Source organism: Oncorhynchus nerka, linkage group LG26 (genome assembly GCF_034236695.1).
Source record: "Oncorhynchus nerka isolate Pitt River linkage group LG26, Oner_Uvic_2.0, whole genome shotgun sequence".
NCBI classification, from domain to species: Eukaryota; Metazoa; Chordata; class Actinopteri; order Salmoniformes; family Salmonidae; genus Oncorhynchus; species Oncorhynchus nerka.
This window is the reverse complement of record NC_088421.1, coordinates 15,137,502-15,159,809: the sequence shown is the minus strand read 5'-3', so window position 1 is coordinate 15,159,809 and position 22,308 is coordinate 15,137,502. Positions and strand designations below refer to the sequence as shown.

The 22,308-nt window shown below is 42.7% G+C and overlaps 1 protein-coding gene across 1 annotated transcript in view; it reads right to left on the bottom strand.

The window, feature by feature from the left end:
• LOC115110542 (cdc42-interacting protein 4 homolog) overlaps positions 1-19,355 on the bottom strand; it is a 29,054-nt gene extending 9,699 nt beyond the window's left edge. The window contains 9 exon segments of the mRNA XM_029636292.2: positions 1,380-1,577; positions 1,757-1,903; positions 3,918-4,046; positions 4,239-4,343; positions 4,989-5,051; positions 5,524-5,671; positions 6,142-6,198; positions 7,312-7,427; positions 19,077-19,355. Coding sequence (XP_029492152.2) covers positions 1,380-1,577; positions 1,757-1,903; positions 3,918-4,046; positions 4,239-4,343; positions 4,989-5,051; positions 5,524-5,671; positions 6,142-6,198; positions 7,312-7,427; positions 19,077-19,100 — 987 coding nt within the window. The 5' untranslated portion in view covers positions 19,101-19,355.
• Between the last annotated feature and the right edge of the window lie 2,953 nt (positions 19,356-22,308).

Sequence of the window (22,308 nt, the reverse complement as noted above, 5' to 3'; positions counted from 1 at the left end):
GAACGTTGGCATGATGGTGTAACCAAGTGAGGAGCAGTGAGGAGAATATAGTCAACTCTACAGGCTGGTTTCTCAGTCACAGATCAGCCTACAGGAGTCCTGGACTAAAAAACACTTTAACTAGGAGCTGTTTGAGTCAGTGTTGTGCAGTGGGGGGGGGGGACTTTTTACAAATGACATCCAAAGCTCTTTCTCACAGGCCAATATGAAAGTTAACTCTGATCATTACTGAACCACCTCTTTGGGGAGAGCAGGAGCGATGACACAGAGCGGTGCATCACATAGACAGGACGGGAGGTAGGCTGGGTGTATTAGAGGAACAGGATTGGACAGCAGTCAGCAGGGTAAGCCAATCAGACATGCAGCAGGAGGAGAGTGCTGGAAGAGACAGGAGGGAGGAGAGAGAGACACAGCAGTGGGTAGAGGCCGGTCATGATGTAGGTTAGCTAGGTGTTGGGTTGCTGTACTCTCAACATTCATGTCTAGTTTATTTTTAGTCATTTCAGAGTGGCTCAGGAGGCCTGTTTAAGGGACATCCAATATATTCTAGATCTAGATGGCCTCTAGTGGTCCAACGCCATCCATGATCTCCAAGGATGGTGTAGAGAGAACACAGCAAAAATGAGTTCACCTGGAACTAGTCATCCCTCCCTGTCCCAGTATCATACCTGATGGTTGGCATTTCCCAAAGGTGCCATTTGGTGGTTTGACTGTTAATGTTATAGTCTAGGCCAGTATAATACAGTATAATAGCAGTGTGTTTGTAGCGGAAAAGTCAATGTGTTTGTGCCTGTCTGTGCTGATGAAAGCACAAGTTCTGCAGATTGCTGCCTGCCAGTAGAGTTGACCTATTGGAAACCAGTCAGTCAGTCACACGTTGCAGAAAGTCAGAGGGGGCATATTCACAGACAGGCCAGGGACACAGCCATGCACATACCAGTTCTAGAAAGGTGTGTGTGTGTGTGTGTGTTAGAGAGGGGGCCATGCAGTATGTACATGCAGGGCTCTGGGAACAGGAAAGATTGTGAGAGACCACAGCTTCAGGACCATAGTGACAGAGGGAACGTCCCTCTAGGGACCAGCAGATGCTGTCTCCCTGATTCAGCCCCTCTGCCTCAACACTGACACACACTGCTCATGGTTTATCTACCTGCACCTTGGAGCACTGATCATTTCAAACACTAAGAAATCCACTCAGGGGACTAGCCATTCATAGGAGGGAAACAAACTGATTAGGGTATGAATTGTAGATTAGGATAATAATGTCTATTCCTAATTCAGAAAGCCACTCAGCTAGTCAGAACTGAGTCATGGGAGTGGGATGTACCAGGGGTGTACACTTGTCATTGTGAGGAGGAGTGGTGGTACTATCAGCCTACCTTACTCTTCTTGCTGAACAGCCAGAACGGTTTGCTCCTGTTCTTGCCCAGCAGCTCCAGGGGTCCTTTGGGTGTACCGAGGGTGCCCAGGCTGCTGTCTGAGGAGGCACGGTTGATGCCCTGACTGTAGTCCTCAAAGTCCAGGTCCCCAGGACGCTCAAAGCCTGACTTGTACTGCTCTATAAGAGCTATGGAGTCCTGCAGGGACAGTAGGTTGGATTATGACAGTGAAACACAGACCAACAAAACCAAAATGTTTCAAAGCATGCGTGTTTCATACCCATTTCCCTCACATTCTTTTGAACTTCATTGGACCGCATGTATCTACGTACGTTACGTTTGTTTTGTATACATTCAGTACAGTACAGCCGACTCACATTCCTCTCGTTGACATTAGTGCCCGCTTTGGTGACGCCCTCCAGACACTTCCCGATAATGGGCATCACGTGCCTCTCCGTGTCTGAGAACAAGACGTAGCCCTGCGCCAGCTTCCTCACCCGCCTCTCATCCATGTCCTGGAGTTTCTATAGGGAGAGGAGGCACATACGGGACGTCACTCAATCAGATCTGCCATGTCTTGGTGCCTGATTAAAGAATAACAACCTGCAGGCAGTCACTGATTCCGAGGTGCTAGAGGAGCTCCTGAGACTTGACCCCAAAAAAACATCTGGGTCAGTCAATTTAGACCCTTTCTTCTTTAAGGTCGCTGCCCCTATCGTCGCCAAGCCTCTCGCTCCTTTCTGGGGAGGTTCCCATTGCTTGGAAGGCAGCCACGTTGCGTCCTTATTTAAAAGGGGGAGATCAAGCTGATCCTAACTGTTACAGGCCTATTTCTATTTTGCCCTGTTTATCAAAAGTGTTGGAAAAACTTGTCAATAATCAACTGACTGGCTTTCTTGATGTACTGTATATGGTATTTCATACCAGTATCTCTCTGGTATGAAATCTGTTTTACGCTCAGATTATGATGTGTCACTGCAACCTTAAAAGGTCCTAAATTATGTCACTATTGCCCTTGATTCTAAGCAAGGTTGTGCTGCTATTTTTATTGACTTGGCCAAAGCTTTTGATACGATAGACCATTCCATTCTTGTGGGCCGGCTAAGGAGTATTGGGGTCTCTGAGGGGTCTTTGGCCTGGTTTGTTAACTACCTCTCAAAGAGTGCAGTGTATAAAGCCAGAAAATCTGCTCTCTCAGTCACTGCCGGTCACCAAGGGAGTACCCCAAGGCTCGATCCTAGGACCCAAGCTCTTCTCAATTTACATCAACAACATAGCTCAGGCAGTAGAAAGCTCTCTCATCCATTTATATGCAGATGATACAGTCTCATACTCAGCTGGCTCCTCCCCGGATTTTGTGTTAAATGCTCTACAACAAAGGTTTCTTAGTGTCCAAGCTTTCTCTATCCTAAACCTTGTTCTGAACACCTCCAAAACAAAGGTCATGTGGTTTGATAAGAAGAATGCCCCTCACCCCACCGGTGTGATTACTACCTCTGAGGGTTTAAAGCTTGAGGTAGTCATCTCAAACAAGTACTTGGGAGTATGGCTAGACAGTACACTGTACTGCTCTCAGCACATATCAAAGCTGCATGCTAAAGTTAAATCTAGACTTGGTTTCCTCTATCGTAATCTCTTTCAGCCCAGCTGCCAAACTAACCCTGATTCAGATGACCATCCTACCCATGCTAGATTACGGAGACATCATTTATAGATCAGCAGGTAAGGGCGCTCTCGAGCGGCTAGATGTTCTTTACCATTCGGCCATCAGTTTTGCCACCAATGCTCCTTATAGGACAAATCACTGCACTCTATACTCCTCTGTAAACTGGTAATCTCTGTATACCCATCGCAAGACCCACTGGTTTATGCTTATTTATTAAACCCTCTTAGGCCTAACTCCCCCTATCTGAGATATCTACTGCTGCCCTCATCCTCCACATACAACACCCAGTCTGCCAGTCACATTCTGTTAAAGGTCCCCAAAGCACACATCCCTGGGTCGCTCGTCTTTTCAGTTCATGGCAGCTAGCGACTGGAACGAGCTGCAACAAACACTCAAACTGGACAGTTTTATCTCAATCTCTTCATTCAAAGACTCAATCATGGACACTCTTACTGACAGTTGTGGCTGCTTTGTGTGACCTTCTTGCCTTTTGTGCTGTTGTCTGTGCCAAATAATGTTTGTACCATGTTTTGTGCTGCTACCATGTTGTGTTGTTACCATCCATTGCTGCCTTGCTATGTTGTTGTCTTAGATCTCTCCTTATGTCATGTTGTCTCTCGTTGTTATATGTTATATACATATTTTTTAAATCCCAGCCCCCGTCCCCGCAGGTGGTCTTTTGCCTTTTGTTAGGCCATCATGGTAAATAAGAATTTGTTCTTAACTGACTTGCTTAGTTAAATAAAACATTTAAATAGTCAGCTGTGTTTTTAGTATCTATTGAACCAAATGTTAGCATTTAAAATATTCCCAGCAGAAGGAAGGAAAGCTAGGTTAAGGTCAGGATGGATGGGTGAGAGGCTCTGCCTTACGTTGAAGATGAGAGGCATGTCACTGAAGTAGAACTGGCTCTGCTCCTTATTGTATTTCTGCAGCTGGGCTGCGTAGTCGTTCTTACACTCCTCCGCTATGTGTGTCCTCATGTTGGCCTGCTGTTTGGCCTGGACACAGGTAACAAAACAAACACACAGGTCACACACAGGTCGGTCTGGTGGCTCACATTCCACTGTCTAAGGGGAAACAGGACAAGTAGGACAGCTGGATTGTGTTCAGTAGGGCACACCGTAGGAAAACCTTTTGCAACGGAAAATGAAAACCTGTGTTCTTTTTATTCTGCGTTGGTGTCCTCTAACCTTCTCGACGTCGGCCTTTGTGGCGTTGATGTCCTGGTCAGTTTTCTCTGCATATTGAGCAGCTTTGTCCGCTTCCCGCCACTCCCTCTCAAAACGTTTCTTACTCTAAAACACAGAGAGAGACAGAAACACACCATGTTGATCTTAGCTAAACCCAATACTGTGTTCTGGGGGCATTCTTTGAATGGAATAGAATAGACCTCTGCTTCACCCAAGGTTAGTGAACACTTGTCCAATGGCCACTAACACCTGACTTTACTGAATGGGGCTGGAACATCAGTGGTTTAAGTCAGTGGTGCTGAGCCATACAGCGATGAGCAATAGGCTGGAGTGCTGCTAGTTTCTGGTCTCATTTTGGTTCCCTACCCCTGCTTTTAAAAATGAGCTCCTCATCTCTTTTTACTGTATATTACAAATACTGGTCACCTGAATCACCATACACACAACTAGTGAACAAACGTCCCTTTCACTGATGTAACAATGACCCCACTTACAGCAGACAAAAAGCAGACAATATGAGAGAGCATTCAGAAACATGTCAGCTTTCACCACATTAGACAATGGAGGACAGTGACTGGACAAAACATTGCCCTTTGACTGAACAGAAAGACAGACAAGTTGTTCCCTGACAAGGAAAGTATTGGCCTACTGTAGAGAGGATGTATACATTAGTATTCTACCAACAACGTAGATTTTCCCTTTGGAAGAGAGGAATTATTGGCAGACGGCCTGACATGTAAACAAACTTACACTGTCGAGCTGCTTATAGGTGCTCTCCAAACTCTGCTGGGATTTCTTGGCCTCCGACAGATGCTGCAAACAGACAAACAGAGAGAGGACACATGAGACACCAAGAACACTAGGATGATGACATGACGGTCCCTACTTAGACAGGGCCATTGGCATTGGGTACAGAATAAACAACTGCCACCAAAAACCACTGAACAAAACAGATGGTAAACAAACAGCAGTCTGTCTGTCTGTGGGTCATGTCTACTGGGAGACTTTTTAATGTTTGTGTGTATTCTATATTCCATTGGGGTTGGGCCAAGGCATTCCTCTCCTTTCAGAGGATGACAACATGACAGTTACCACCCCCCTACGGGAGAACCCAAGTAAGGCGACCTTCGTGCCATAACAGAGGAACCTACAAATCTCTGCTCGTCCTTCCTGTCTCCTTCATACTCTCCCTCCTTTTCCCTAGATCCCACCCATCTTCACTCGCCCTCTCTATAATAAGAGTTTTGAACTCTTCCATCCTTCTCTGTGTGGATCCCTCTCTCACCGTCTTACGCTCCATCTTGAGCTCCTGCAGGTACTTGGTGAGTTCGATGCAGATGTTCATCATCATGTTCTCAGCAATCAGCTCCCTCTGTCCTGCGTAGTCGTTCATCTCATTCAGGATGTCCAGGAAGGACTGGTGGTTGGAGAACCTATGGGAGAGGAAGGGGAGTGAAGAGGGGGGAGGGACGAGGGAGGAAGGGAGGGAAAGGATACAGAAGAGATGAGATCTGTAATCGATTTGGGCATTGACAGGAAGTTACATACACTGTTGCTTAAATAGCGGTGTTAGCCAGGTAATGATAGGTCCATTACTTCCTTATTCCCGTTTCCCTCTCAGGGGGTATAGTAGCAGTCATTTGCATTGCTCTGCAGGTGCTGGCATAGCCTCTCCAACTACAGTACTATAGACAGGAAAGCAGTTTGAAAACACGTCATTGAAATTACGTCATGTATTGTTGGTGTATTATTTTAGTCAAGCTTGGTTTTCCTTCTCTATGTCTGATTAGGAACTGAAAGTCATGTTGAAGATCACAGCTGGCTTGGGCAGGTACAAATAAAGCACATTTATTTTATGCACACACACATTCATTCACACACACAAAAGCCCACAATAGCTCACCTGCATTCCTGTTCCTCTTTACAGCCTCGTTTAGGATTGTATTTCTTTGTTAGATTTCTGTCAATATTAGGAGAGGGGGAAGATATGGTAAGTAGTCTGGAAGATAGAATATGACAAAAGCATAGATGCAAACTTAATTATCCTAAATGATAGGAAACCACAATGCATCAAATGGAGGGTGTCTATTCAAATCTCAATAAACAAGTTCAAACCTAAATTGGTTACAGTTTGCATTGAAAATAAATTATTCAATTTAAAATCAATCCACACCGCTAAGAAACAATACACAATATTTGCTTCTTGTAGGCAAGACTGCCCCGGTCCACTGGCACAGTTGATCTTTCCTTTTTATCTCAATATCAAATCATTTCTAGGTAACAATTAATTACCTTACTATAAATGTTTTTCATTAAAATGGTCAAAAAGAAACTAGCAAGAATTCTGCTAAGACTGTGAGTGGTCTGTCAGAGTGGTCAGAGAGGAGCCTGATGGGAAGGATGTGTAACCTGAAAGCTAGCTGTTATTGGCCTATTATTAACATCTAGGTCTAAAAAAAAATGCACCCAGCCAAACAAACTGAAATTTCAGGCAGCTCTTACACTAAAAGGGCATTATCATAATTGTCACAATTTCACTGTATTCTTCCAACCTCAGTGGACAGGTGTGTGTGTGTGTGTGTGTGTATATATATATATATATATAAAACACAGGAAATCATGTTTGACTGCACTGCCCCTTTAAGGGAAAGACAACTCAACTACAGTCAAGAAGAACATTATGTTGAAAAAGATCCACTTCTCCTATTCTTCCTTCTTTCATTAGAGCTCTCGCTGACCACATCCTGTCCATCATGTGCCAGTCTGCTCCCACTTCCTCTCCACCAGAGCCCATCAGCAGATACTGACAGACACACTCGGAGTGAGAGTGAGAAATAGAGAAAAAGGGAGGCAATAATGCAGGCTCAAGCTTGAGAATGAGGGCAGTGTTTCTGGGACTGTCTGGGCTGGGGCAATGCCAACAGGGGGAGACAAGTTCAATTCTGCCCCAAACTAGTCATAAGACACCACATACATTTCATAAAACAGCTTTTGAGCACAAACATCAACTGCTGTGGGCACACAGGCAGGAATGAGGCCTGAGGAATGAGGAACCATGAAGAATGAGTCCTACCTCAGCTGCTTGGCATAGTTCTGCTCTATCTCCGTCCTCTCCTTCACAAACTTGACATACTTCTCTACCAGTTCCAGCCCGGATTGTGTGTGCTTGTCGATGATGTCATATTGGTCCTGGGGGGAAGGAACATGAAAAGAGAGAAAGAGATTATGCACGACACACACGAGATGGATGATATCTAATGGTGATGAGCTAAGAATGACAGGGCTCCGTCGGATGAATGACGTCATCTAAAAGAACGCTGGATATTAATCAGTCTGAGGCAACATTTCGTTTACAGACTGTTGATACTGAATCTCAAGTCACCATATCTACCCAAATGTTATGCCTTCCAAGAAATCTCTACATATGCACAACCCTTAACTCCCGGCCTTGAGATGCTAAATCATCCTGCTGCTAAAGAGAGGGGGAAGAGGGAGAAAAAGTTGGAAAAGGGCAAGAGAGCGAGCAAGAGGACACAGGGAGGACAACCTTTTACCGACAGGAAATAGGAAATGCCCCACTCTTGCACTTCCTGTGGTACGTAGACTCAGTAGAAACATCCCAAATATGAATTGCATATAAATTGCATACAACACCTTTAAAAGGCCAAAAATTGGCTAAAAGAAATCTTCATAAATTGAAAAACATACCAGTTTCATTTGAGGACCAAAATGTTGACAGCGGTGCCATACAGATTGTAAAATAGAAGAGATTTGATGTACTGATTCTATGGTTTTGTCTGATACAAAAAAAAAACGCTTGATTCAAAACTTTTTTTTTCAATAAAAAAATGTATAAAATTCTTGCCACCATCAGAATGTTAGGTATATAGGACATAAAATCATCTCAGCTCTGCAGATTTTGCTGCGAAGAGACAGTATCATTCGATTATTCTGGTATTCTGGTATTGCCCCTATGTAGCTTGTTTCTGGTCACGGGTTCAGGAATGGCTGAAAAATCACAACATTTACCTCAAATTAACCCTACAAATAGCACTGTTGGGAGATTTGGAAAGCCATAGTCAATCAACAATATAATAGTTTCAATAAAAATATTCATCATTAACTTACAATCTGTAGATACTATGTGATTAGGAAGGTTCAGAATCTAGGCGAAATATCACAACACAGTTGAAATCAAGTTGAGGGCGCATGCAATTAGCCTGCTGACTGCAGAAATGTCCACCAGAGCTGTTGCCAGAGAATTTAATGTTAATTTCTCTACCATAAGCTGCTTCCAACATCATTTTAGAGAATTTGGCAGTACGTCCAACCAGCCTCACAACCACATGTAACCAGCCCAGGACCCATCCAGCTTCTTCACCTGCAGGATCGCCGGATGTGTGTTGAGGGGGTGCTGAGGACTATTTCTGTCTGTAATAAAGCCCTATTGTTTGGAAATACTCATTCTGATTGGCTGGGCCTGGCTCCCCAGTGGGTGATCAAATGGCCACTGGACTTAACACTGACACCCCCCCTCCATTTGTTTGTACATTGCATAGATAATAAACAGCGAGTAGCAGCATAGCCACTTCACCCCTGCCTATAATTCACAAATGACGTCGACTAACCTGTACGCACATTGACTCGGTACCACCTGTATATGGCTTCGTTATTGTTATTTTATTGTGTTACTTGTTATTATGTTTTACTTCAGTTTATTTGGCAAATATTTTCTTAACTCTTCTTGAACTGCACTGTTAGTTACGGGCTTGTAAGTTAGCATTTCTCGGTAAGGTCTACACTTTATTCTGCACATGAGACAAATGAAGTTTGATTTGATGTCCTCCCAGGCCCACCCATGGCTGCACTCCTGTCCAGTCATGTGAAATACAGAGATTAGAGCCTAATGCATTTATTTCAATTGATTGACTTCCTTATATGAACTCCGTCAAATCTTTGAAATAGTTAGAATGGTGAGTTGATATTTTTGTTCGGTGTATATTCCTGCTGTGTAACTACTGTGAAGAAAAGAAAAGAGAAGTGCCATGTATGTGTATATAATGTACAAAACAAATAAAATGCTGTAAAAACAATGTTTATGTTTGTCCTCGGAAGAGGCTGATGGACGGGCGAAACAAAAACGCACTAAAAAGTAACACATCGTTATTAGGTTTTCCCTACACTTCAAAAGCAAAACACATCGTTATTAGGTTTTCCCTACACTTCAAAAGCAAAACACATCGTCAACTCGCAGAAGAAAAACTAAATAGGCTTGCTACCACACGTATCATTAACAGAAATCCCCACACTTTGATATGCAGTGAGGAGTCTTCTCGTCTCTCTTCTCTTTAGTTCCTTTTTTGGCTGGTTGCTTTATGGCCACTTCAAGCACAGACAAGCCTGTTAGAGAGTGATGATGATATCAAGGAACAGCCAATCCTCCCTCCGAACACCTCCAAGCCCTCTGTAGTTACAGTATGGGGGCGGGCCGTCTATGGGAAGAGATTCCTGTCATGTTGGGCCATGTTCTTGACCCAGCCTACCCCTTCAAAGGGCACGCAAAAAGAGTGAACAAATAACACCTACGGCCTTTTATTTGAGAAGAACACGTAACACATGAACATGTGGGCTTGTATGAAACATTGCGAGCAACTTGCTGTATGTGTGCATGTGTGTAACAGGGAGGACTTATTTTTAGAAGTCTGATCAAATGTTTTGGGGCAGGAAAATGAGGGCCACAGCACACAGTGTGCTCTTTTTGTGTTCACCCTAAACACCACCAAGAGACAAGGAGAGAACATTGGTTTTCATTCCAGTTTAACAAAGCTCTCCTGTCTTAGCGGTTAAGTTGCGGTTAAGTTGTAAATAAACCAAGATGATTGTTGTTTCACAACCATTAGGCCTACTGGCTTGGGGGGGCTTCCACCACACGAACAACCTTGTTTGCCCTCTCCATGAGACAATTTTGTTTAGAAATTGGATCCAATTTAAAGTTTCAGTAAGCTAGGACATTCAGTTGGGCTTTTCATTAGCATACTGTTGGCTTCATGATTGCATTTAGGACACACGGACACGGCAAAGGACAGTAATCTTCCAAAGACTGTAGGCCCATCCATCCATTACTCATACTTGAGTAATAGAAAATGACTCAAGTAAAAGTGAAAGTCACCCAGTAAAATACTACTTCAGTAAAAGTTTAAAAGTACTTAGTTTATCAAAAAGCATCAAAAATAAAAAATAAAATTGCTAATTATTTTAGAAAGCAAACCAGATGGCACCATTTTTTTGTTTAAAAAAAATGTATTTACTTACAGATAGCCAGGGGCATGCGCCAACACTCAGACATCATTTACAATTGAAGCATGTAATTAGTGAGTTCTCCAGATCAGAGGCTGTTCTCTTAATACATGTGTGAATTAGTACTTTTAGGTGTCTGGGAAAATGGATGGAGTAAAAAGTACACATCTTCTTTAGGAATGGAGTGAAGTAAAAGTAGCCAAAAATATAAATAGTAAAGCACAGATACCTCCAAAAACTACTTAAGTAGTACTTCCAAGTATTTTTACACCAATGATACTGCTCCACGACCATGGAGAATGTTTCCTGCCTTAGTCACAGTCTTTCATGATCTTTATAAAAGGGCCCGCCTGCCATGCTACATTTTTTACAGTCCTGGATTGTGGAACACACACAGAGCCTGTCCTCACTCTGTCACACTAGCAGCCAGGGCTAATGCCCATACACTGATCTTACACACTGAACACTAGGTGCCTAAAATAACTGCTGGATTAACGGCAAGGAAAGCAGGGGACAGATGCCACAGAGCAGGCAGCACAGTTGGCCACGAACGTTACTGGCCAAACACAATCACAACCAATTAGGCAGTCTGGACATTGTGGCGAGAGAAGGAATGAATGTTGAATGAATGTTTGTATTTATGTGTGAGGGAGACTATTGGCAAACATGTGAAAACCTGGTTAGATCTGTGTGCAAATTGAAGTCATTCTCTCACAATCAATTTCACTAGTAGTATGGTCTAAACCTGATAGAAGGTACAGTAAACTACCAGCTAATAAAATCTGTTTTCAGAGGAAAGTAGAGGTTTGAAGAAATGTCTCTTGGGTTAAAAAGTGAAACAGATGTGGCAAATATATCCATATAAATAAATACAAGAGCATGGAGAGATGAGATGTTTTGAGTTCATTAAATGAGGTCAAACCTAATTAGGTTGCTGGTGCTCCATGCAGCGCAGCACTGGGGATGGAAAGGGGACAGGAGGAAGAGAGAGAGGCCCAGGGGGAACATGGGTAATGAGGTCAGAACCTACCATCCCACCCTCCTCTCTGTAAATGGAGCGTTACATACACCCATATGAGTGTGTGTGTGTAGGAGGTCAGATCACTGGGTGGGTGGTGGAGTAGCCATAGCCTAGCTCTCAGATAAACAGTGTAGCAACATTGAGGGGCAGTGTGTTCTCGGCCTGATTTTCTAGTGAAAAGACTGCTTGTTTCTCTGTTTGTCTTGTCCATTGTGTCGCCTACCAGCTACCACTGTAACTCACTCTTGTGCACATTGGCTGGGGAATCCATGACAACCGGTGGCAGTCAAAAGAGGTTGAAATCAACTCATTATACTCATTAAAACCATGTGAGATCGATGAGCGAGAGCAAAGATCCATCCAGCCATCTATTGCTTGTTGTCACCAATCCTGGTCCTGGAAAGCAAGTGTACACTACAATGTTTTCCCAGGCTATTTTAAACTCCTCAATGAAGGTATTGGTTGTTAGTAATTAGCCTAGTTGGCAAACCCTCTCTCCAGGACTAGAGTTGGGCTGGTGACCTCTGGCATGCTCAGTACAGTGCGTTGTTGAAATGTTGAAAACATTGAAGGATCTGGAGTAAATGTGCCATCATGTAACTGATATCATTCAATATGTCAACTTCAAGTCAATGGTGGGTGACAATATAAGTTGCAGAAGAAAATGTATTTGGAGCAAAATGACTACAGGGCTCAAGCAGCCATGCCCATGAGACTGTGCTCCATCCATGCACGCAGTGGGCAGCAAGAGGCAAAAGGGTCCTATTTCTGGGAATCAAGTAACGCCCAACTGTGGGACAACTTGTTGCAGGCATAGCCCTCCCAAAAGTGGACACTTCCTTAGGACAAAACTAGTATTGGGGCAAGGAATGTCAATGAAATTCACGCGAGTAAAAAAAGTCCTAGGTCCTAGACATTCTGAATGTCTGGCAGTTTGTGCACAACCATCTGGGTCATAAGCTTTTTCTTGAGGAATTAAACATTGACTTGAACTTGGCTAGCTAGCTAATAGCATAATGATCTGAGAGACAAGACACCAGCTGCTTTATTCTTCAGGGTCCCCAATGACAGCACTTTGATTTGAGTTACAAATCGTGCTATAACTTATGTACCTGCATTTACACAGACAGCCCAATTCTGATCTTTTGCCCATTTATGGAAGGGGGAGGGGGGACTTATATGCAGATTCAGGAATGCACACATGCAGGAACACCACAAATTGCGTGCTGCAATCACACACACTTAAAATTATGGGCAAAAAACAAACTGATCTGATTGTGCAAAGGACAAATTAGTGAAAAATATCAGAATTGGACTGCCTGTATAAAGAGCATCACATTTGTATCTGTTCAGAGTGACATGCTGGTCCAACTCAAGGTGTCAAAAAGATAATATGGACCCATCCAATTGGCGACAGATTTTCATGTGAATATTCTAAAATCAGGTAACATTTTTATTTACCAGACATTTGAGAAATTTAATGGACATCCTTATGCATTCAGATCCAACCTGACGCAGCATCAATAAATGAGGGATGCTGGCCAAATTAGCCACATTTACAAGTCCTTAAAAACCACCCTTAAACAAATTACAAAAACACTATTCCTTGTGTTTTGATGTGTAGCATATGCAAAACTTTAGACTACTTTCCTAATACAATTGTCCACCTCACGGTTCACCTGTCAGAGATGAGCACTAAATGCATCAGGGCGTTGCAAAGCCTTCGGTGTCCACAGTATGATTTTCATATTTTAACAACTTATTTCTTTAAATTGTTGTGCACAAATTTGTTAACATCCCTGTAAGTGAGATTCTCATTTTCCAAGATAATCCATCTACCTGACAGGTGTGGCATATCAAGAAGCTGATTAAAACAGCATGATCATTACACAGGTGCACTTTGTGCTGGGGACAATATAAAGGCCACAGAATTACTACAATGGAGTATCCAGCAACTTCGCACAACCATTGAAGAGGAGTAGGACAGCATTCCCCACAGGCCACAATCAACAGCCTGACAACTCTATGCGACGGAGATATGTTACGCTGCATGAGGCACGCTGACTAGTTAAATAAAAAATTATATCACACCAGATACTGCCTGGTTTTCTGATCCACACCCCTACCTCTGTTTTTAAGATATCTGGGACCAACAGATTCATATCTGTATTCCCAGTCATGTGAAATCCATAGATTTGGGCCAAATGAATTTATTTCAATTGATTGATTTCCTTACATAAACTGTAACTCAGTAACATGTTTGAACTTGTCGCACATTACGTTTATATATTTTTGTTCAGTATGTATGCATGCGTATGTGTACATTGTATACATGGTATTCAGACCCCTTGACTTTTTCCACATTTTGTTGCATTACAGCCTTATTCTGAAATTGATTACATTGACAAGGAAAACAATCTACACATAATACCTCAAATCATAAACAAAAACAAGTTTTTAGAAAATGTTACTAATTTCTATTAAAAAAATAAATAAATTAAGTATCACATTTACATAAGTATTCAGACCATTTACTCAGTACTTGTTGAAGCACCTTTGGCAGCGATTACAGCCTCGAGTCTTCTTGGGTATGACGCTACAAGATTGTAGAGTTTCTCCCATTATTCTCTGCAGATCCTCTCAAGCGCAGTCAGGTTGGATGGGGAGCGTCGCTGCACAGCTATTTTCAGGTCTCTCCAGAGATGTTCGATCGGGTTCAAGTCCGGGCTCTAGCTGGGTCACTCAAGGACATTCAGAGACTTGTCCTGAAGCCACTCTTGTGTTGTCTTGGCTGTTTGATTAAGGTCGTTGTCCTATTGAAAGCTGAACAGTCAGCCCAGCCTGGAGGTCCTGAGCACTCTGGAGCAGGTTTTCATCAAGGATCTCTCTGTACTTTGCTCCGGTCATCTTTCCGTCGATCCGGACTAGTCTCCCAGTCCCTGACGCTGAAAAACATTCCCACAGCATGATGCTGCCAACACGCTTCACAGTAGGGATAGTATCAGGTTTCCTCCAGACGTGATGCTTGGTATTCAGGCCAGAGTTAAATCTTGGTCTCATCAGAGCAGAGAATCTTGTTTCATGGTCTGAGAGCCCTTTAGGTGCCTTTTGGCAAACTCCAAGCGGGAGGTCAAGTGTATTTTACTGAGGAGTGGCTTCTTCCTGGCCAATTTACCAAAAAGGCCTGATTGGTAGAGTGCTGCAGAGATGGTTGTCCTTCTGAAAGGTTACAGAGGAACTCTGGAGGTCTGAGAGTGACCATCGGGTTCTTGGTCACCTCCCTGACCATGGCCCTTCTCCCCCGATTGCTCAGTTTGCGGCCAGCTCTAAGAAGAGTCTCTAAGAAGAGTCTTGGTGGTTCCAAACTTCTTCCATTTAAGAATGATGGAGGCCATTGTGTTCTTGGGGACCTTCAATGCTGCAGGAATGTGTTGGTACCCTTCCCCAGATCTGTGCCTTGACACAATCCTGTCTCGGAGCTCTACGGAGAATTCCTTCGACCTCATGGCTTGGTTTTTGTTCTGACATACACTGCCAACTGTCGGAACTTATATCATGCCCAATTAATTGAATTTACCAATCAGTTGAATTTACCACAGGTGGACTCCAATCAGCTTGTAGAACAGGATGCACCTGAGCTCAATTTCGAGTCTCATAGCAAAGGGTCTGAATACTTATGTAAATAAGGTATTTCTGCTTTATATTTGCAAATAAAAAAAAAAAACTTTTCACTTTGTCATTATGGGGTAGTGTGTGTAGATTGATGAGGTATCCCTCTAGTGGTGTGGGGGCTGTGCTTTGGCAAAGTGGGTGGGGTTATATCCTTCCTGTTTGGCCCTGTCCGGGGGTGTCCTCGGATGGGGCCACAGTGTCTCCTGACCCCTCCTGTCTCAGCCTCCAGTATTTATGCTGCAGTAGTTTATGTGTCGGGGGGGCTAGGGTCAGTTTGTTATATCTGGAGTACTTCTCCTGTCCTATTCGGTGTCCTGTGTGAATCTAAGTGTGCGTTCTCTAATTCTCTCCTTCTCTCTTTCTTTCTCTCTCTCGGAGGACCTGAGCCCTAGGACCATGCCCCAGGACTACCTGACATGATGACTCCTTGCTGTCCCCAGTCCACCTGGCCATGCTGCTGCTCCAGTTTCAACTGTTCTGCCTTACTATTATTCAACCATGCTGGTCATTTATGAACATTTGAACATCTTGGCCACGTTCTGTTATAATCTCCACCCGGCACAGCCAGAAGAGGACTGGCCACCCCACATATGCTCTCTCTAATTCTCTCTTTCTTTCTCTCTCTCTCTCGGAGGACCTGAGCCCTAGGACCGTGCCCCAGGACTACCTGACATGATGACTCCTTGCTGTCCCCAGTCCACCTGACTGTGCTGCTGCTCCAGTTTCAACTGTTCTGCCGTATTATTATTCGACCATGCTGGTCATTTATGAACATTTGAACATCTTGGTCATGTTCTGTTATAATCTCTACCCGGCACAGCCAGAAGAGGACTGGCCACCCCACATAGCCTGGTTCCTCTCTAGGTTTCTTCCTAGGTTTTGGCCTTTCTAGGGAGTTTTTCCTAGCCACCGTGCTTTTACACCTGCATTGTTTGCTGTTTGGGGTTTTAGGCTGGGTTTCTGTACAGCACTTTGAGATATCAGCTGATGTACGAAGGGCTATATAAATAAATTTGATTTGATGAGGGAAAAATTTATTGAATCCATTGTAGAATAAGGCTGAAATGTAACTTAATGTGAAAAAAGGGAAGGGATCTGAATACTTTCCGAATGCACAGTGTATGCTTCCATTCATTTCTTTCAACTGGTGCCGGGGGACGTTCAGATGAGTCTTGTGAGGCCTGTGGGCATCCTAGAGCAAAACAACCGACATGTACATGTTCGTGAGTCTAACCTTTCCACAGAGGGGTCATATTATTGTAGCCCAGACTGTTAGGATGCTACAAACAGAAGATGGAAGATCGGCTGTACCAACTTCAGACGTGTCCCATGGAGTAATCTTTCCATAGAGGAGTCATAATAGTTTGCAGGCCAAACCGTTTGGACGCAACATAGGGTTTTGTGAGAAGACAGATTTTCAGGATGTCTCATGGTCTGACAAACCCTACTCTAGTTCTGCCACCTTTCACCGCAGATGCGGAACTGCAACATCAGACGATGCGGTGGATTGAGACGCATCCAATGCAACAACAAAAATACTTCCCTCTCGCTTGAATTCACAGATGTATTATTATGCTAATTAGAGTTCCGCAGGGCGTGGACATCGACTCTAGGGGTTTTTAAAGCAAATTTAAAGCAGACTCAGAGCTGCAAACTCTCACGCATTGGCCCTTACCATGTAGGTCCATTGCTTGGTCAAGAGTTGTTGATATCTGATAGAGATTTGCATAATAATAATTTCCCATGCCTCAACTGGATTAGCCCGAGCTTTATTTATCACGGCCACTGATCACTCTATACGAACAATATCTTGAAAATGTTTGAGGTGAGAGGATTGGAGGGGTAATCCAAGCACTAAGGATAACCTTTTTTTGCTGATGTCAACCCCACATAAATGATTCATTTTCTGAACCAGTTGCAGTACAAATGCAGTACAAAAGAGTCATCATTCAACAAAAACAAAAAGTGGATCTTTGTTCACAGGGTAACCCAAAACTTTAGTAAGGCAATTTAAAACATGTAACCAGAACACCACAGGACATTCCCAAAACATGTAACCAGAACACCACAGGACATTCCCAAAACATGTAACCAGAACACCACAGGACATTCCCAAAACATGTAACCAGAACACCACAGGACATTCCCAAAACATGTAACCAGAACACCACAGGACATTCCCAAAACATGTAACCAGAACGGGGACACCACAGGACATTCCCAAAACATGTAACCAGAACGGGGACACCACAGGACATTCCCAAAACATGTAACCAGAACGGGGACACCACAGGACATTCCCAAAACATGTGCATTAGTGTTCCAACAGCATTTATACGGCATCTATCACATATTGGAGTAGGAATCAGCTTGATAGAATGCAGCCTTTAGACAGCATGTACTAAAGTCTATTTCATCCACACTTGCATTAGTCCCCTCGTTCGGTGATAAATCATTTTGTCAAACAGATTGTGAACCGAAAACTGTATGTTTGATTCTAGAGGGGGAGCAATGAATAGAACAATTGTTTGGTTAGGATGTAGGGTCAGATTTAGGACATCTTGTCTTCAAGAGATTTTATTATCAATTTACTTCAGTATGATCAGTGGAACAATTCTCATTCTCAACAATGGGCTAAAATATAGGGTAATTACTGTGCTTGTCAGCAAGAACACGACTGACATTCCCCACACATTTTATTATTCCACTTCTTCCCAATTGTGCCACTGTAATCACATATTTGAAGTCTGATATGGCTACTTGTGTCTTTGAAAATGAATGAGGCTATGTATTACTGCAGCTATTCATGGACAGTTTTGAATAAATTATACAAATAATCATTGATATTCAATGCTCCAGGAATCAAATATTTTAGTATTGTGCACAAGCTAGGCAGAGATGGTAGGGGGACTATGTAGAGTAAGATGACAGCGAGGATCTTCAACTATATAGTAAGCATAAGTAGTAAGTATCCTTGCACGAGCCTTGGCTTGCACGAGCTGGAACGGCTCATAGGGCAGGAGCCCCCATCTACTGTTTCTGTTGCGTGAGGCAGCTTGATGTAAAGTACACACCCTGGATAGGACGCTAGTCTATCGCAGGGCCTTACCCCCAATCTATATCCTTAGAATGCATAAACCACCTGAATATTGATATTCATTAGATTTTTCATCAAGCTTGGGTGATTTTAAGACATTTTTCAAACACCGAGCACTTGGGAAACATAGATGTGTGGCCAACTCTCCTGGAAACCAAGTAGGATTTTCTTCCAGACCCATAAAAAAAAAAAAAAAGTGTTACCCACTTCCATTACCATTAAAAATTCCTGTGCCGAGCATACAACTTTCCACATGAGAAAGGGATCAATCCCTGCTTACAACCTTCCCACTGTTTCTAGCATTTGCCTGTGTCCCGATCTCATTTCATTACTGTCTGGATAAAGTGTCAAACCACAAACAAACAAAAAAAATACTTCATCCCCCCCAAAATCTCAAAGTCATCAAATGGTGAGTTAATTTAAATGTTCAAAGCATCCTAAATACACCTAACCTGTGGTCTACATTTTTTTCCCACCCCGGTCATAGAACTACGCCATGTCAAAATACATAGAATTGCAGGAAATTTGTTTTAAACAGTAACATTATCTTGGGAGGATCTCCCCCAAGAAAATCATTCTTAATCATTCTCAGTATTGTTTGACTACCTCCATCAAACCCAGTCTCTTGTTATGCTCATAGTCATAGATGAAGCTACATGAAACATTACATTAAAAGTGGCAAAAACAATACTTTGCAAAACTTCACGAGAGCTAAAGCCCTTGGCAGATCCCAGACTGCTCGCATACTCACCCAGAGATCCGTTCCCCAGTCCATGTTTAACGTCTTCTTATCAGCGGATCCCTGAATACAAAGAACTTCTTCAAAGTTATCCCAATTTGGATGACGCCTCAACCCTGAAATATGAATTCCGAGGACGCTCAAATACCCCTTCTGGTATCCTTTCCGTTTCTAAACAGTGAGAATCATTTCTCCCTATAATTTAGCTAGTTATCGCTAACTAGTCTAGTTAATCTAAACAATATCCGTTGCAAAGGAAAGAGGGATAAACTAGCTTTCATATCCGCGTCACTCCCAAATCCTCATTCTTAAAGGGACAGTTCCCTAATGTATTTGCCTTCAATAAAATGTTCACTGGCATGTCATAAGCAGTGACGCTTGTTTATTTACTTTTAAAAACAGTTTTGAAAATAGTTCAAGGAAAATGAATGTTCAGATTCTACTGTAATTAGACTACAGCAAGCAATACAATTAAGCATTGATATAGAAATATGAACATTCTTATTATATTTCTTTGTATGATGACAGATGCAAGACAATTGAATAGCCAAAAATCTCAATCTAAAAGCATTAAAAAAACGCAAGTCACACAAAAAGCTCATAGTTAAGATTGTTTAAACACAATTCAACAAACTGTACCACTGAATCAAGGCCTATGTATTGACAGTATTCGGAGTCATTTTCTAGACTGAGGTAAGCACACACACACATAGCTACTTCACACTTACATAAATCCTCAAATTTTACAACACTATTTGTTCAAGAGGGCAGCCAGCACATGGCAGTAATACATTTCCTTTTGTTATTTTCTTATGCAGTGTAATTCCTAGCAGGGGCGCAACTTTCACTGAGGGCGGGGGGCATGTCCCCCCCACATTCTGAAATTGCATTTTTTGGCCCCCCCACATTCTGAAATGGCATTTTTTGGCCCCCCCACATTCTGAAATTGCATTTTTTGTCCCCCCCACATTCTGAAATTGCATTTTTTTTGTCCCCCACAGTTTATCATTGGAATGTGATACAAAACGAGGCAATGGTGTGCTTTAAGACATGCAGTTTTCTCCGAGTGGTCGCATAGGCTGTTTGGAGTGTTTAAAAATAAAAAATGTTTTCATGTCCACCCACCAAAGTTGCAGCCCTATGTGTCTAATCTACACATAGTTGACATTGACTCCAAATCCAATACAAGTACATTAACAGTGAACTCACATAGATTTGTTACTCAAAGTCACATTCAAAATCAAGGAAAATACACTAGTCCGATTGAATCCCCACCTTAATCTTACATTTTAAATATTTTTTTTGCAGATCACGCAGTCTCATTGTTGTTTGAAAAAATGAATGAATTGTTCAATGATGTGGATGAAATGTATTTTTAACGATTTGATTTATTAAATCCCATTGTTGCTTGTAGACCAAATCATTTTCATGTCATACAAAAGTGTTACTGCGTGAAGTTGAAATTACATTCTGTCATTACTAAATTGGGAATGTGATATATTTAAAACTTTTTTAAATGTACACACAAAAAAAACATTTCATGAATAAAAGATTGTCATCCTAAAACGAAGTGGATGTTGACGCAATCTTTATAAGCGGGAGGGATTCTTATTTCATATGTCCTCAACTCGTGGCTCAATCATTTCATTCAGTGTAAGTGGAGTTCACAGGAGGTTGTGGCACCTTAATTGGGGAAGACGGGCTCGTGGTAAATGGCTGGAGCGCAATCAGTGGAATGGCATCCACGCTCCGTTCCAGCCATTATCATGGGCGGTCCTCTCCTCAGCAGCCTCTACTGGGCTGGAGTTAGCCTGCTCAGGAGCAGATTAGTTCTGAAATGTACCTGGCTAAAGGGTGAGAGACTTTCCTATGAATGGCTATCCCGAGTTGAACTCAGAGTTGATCTAATTTACCTAGGTAACTCCTCAAACCTTCGTAGGATACCCCTCTGGATCAGATTTGCCTACCCATGTTGTAGACAGTGGCATCATTGGAACGTTGTTTGGCTGGTTGACGTCTGCGGTGTTGATTGTTATGAAATGATAATATCCTCGTCTTTTCCTCAACATACAGAATACTTTCAGGAGTATCAGGGTACTGACCAGGATAACTAATGTAATCATTACAATAATTATAATTGTGGGGTCATCTGAAGAGGAAATAGAAGGAGAACAGGAGAGTTTAGACATGATTCAGACCAATTCTGCTTATAAATTGATTCAGGCTAGCTTGTGATCTAGGATTTCTGTTTCGCAATTCAGCTCTTTAGAATTAAATGTGAGTCATTCATTCATCTTACTGAAAGAAAATGAAGTATGTCTTATGACAACATGAATCACTACATCAGGGTCAGCTACATTTCTACCATAACATGACCCTCAGTCGGTCAGTTATAATACCTTTCAGAGTTATTACTGTTGTTGTTCTGGTGGCTGTCCCAACTCTATTCGTGGCAGTGCAGATGTAGATCCCAGCGTTGGTAGACGTGGCTGGGGTGATTCTAATAGTCCTCTGGCGCCCCTCAGTGGACAACTTCACATTGCATGCAGCGGTGTAGATCCACTTCATCTCAGGAGGAGGGTTCCCCTCAGCACTGCAGTTCAGAGACACATTACTGTCTGCACTCATCACTGTGTCATTCCCTAGAAGGAACTTAGGAGCTTCCAAGGAGAAAGGAGGTGATTTTAGAGTAGACCACTCAAAACTATGCAACTTATGGGATTTCAATTGGAATTGGAAGCCATACCTGTCAAGTGTTTTTGATTTATGAAAAAGATCAAGATTAATAGCCAACTTACAGTGCACAGTAATGTTGAGAGGTTCCTATGTCACTGTAGGATGGGGTTGTGGTCCCTCTGGTCCCAGGTCCAGTTCTGCTCTACATCTATACTGAGCTCCATCATCATCTCTACTGGGGCTGATCATCAGAGTATCTGACACATCCACTGGTGTCTTACTGACAGTACTGTAAGTTACATTATCTAAGGGTTCATTCCCTTTGTACCACTTCACAACCAGGTTCTGTAGAGGAGCGATGTTCTGGATGTCACACTGCAGCTGGTACTGTGTCCCCTCCACCATGGGACCAGAGTGTCTCAGAACAGAGATGGAGACGCTGTCTGGAATCTTTGTGATATAAATACTTTTTTAAATAATTGTTTTCCACATGTATTTTTCATTTCTCCTTTACACTTCCTACTTGTATGTGTTAATTGTATCGTGGACTTCACTATTGTACAGAAAA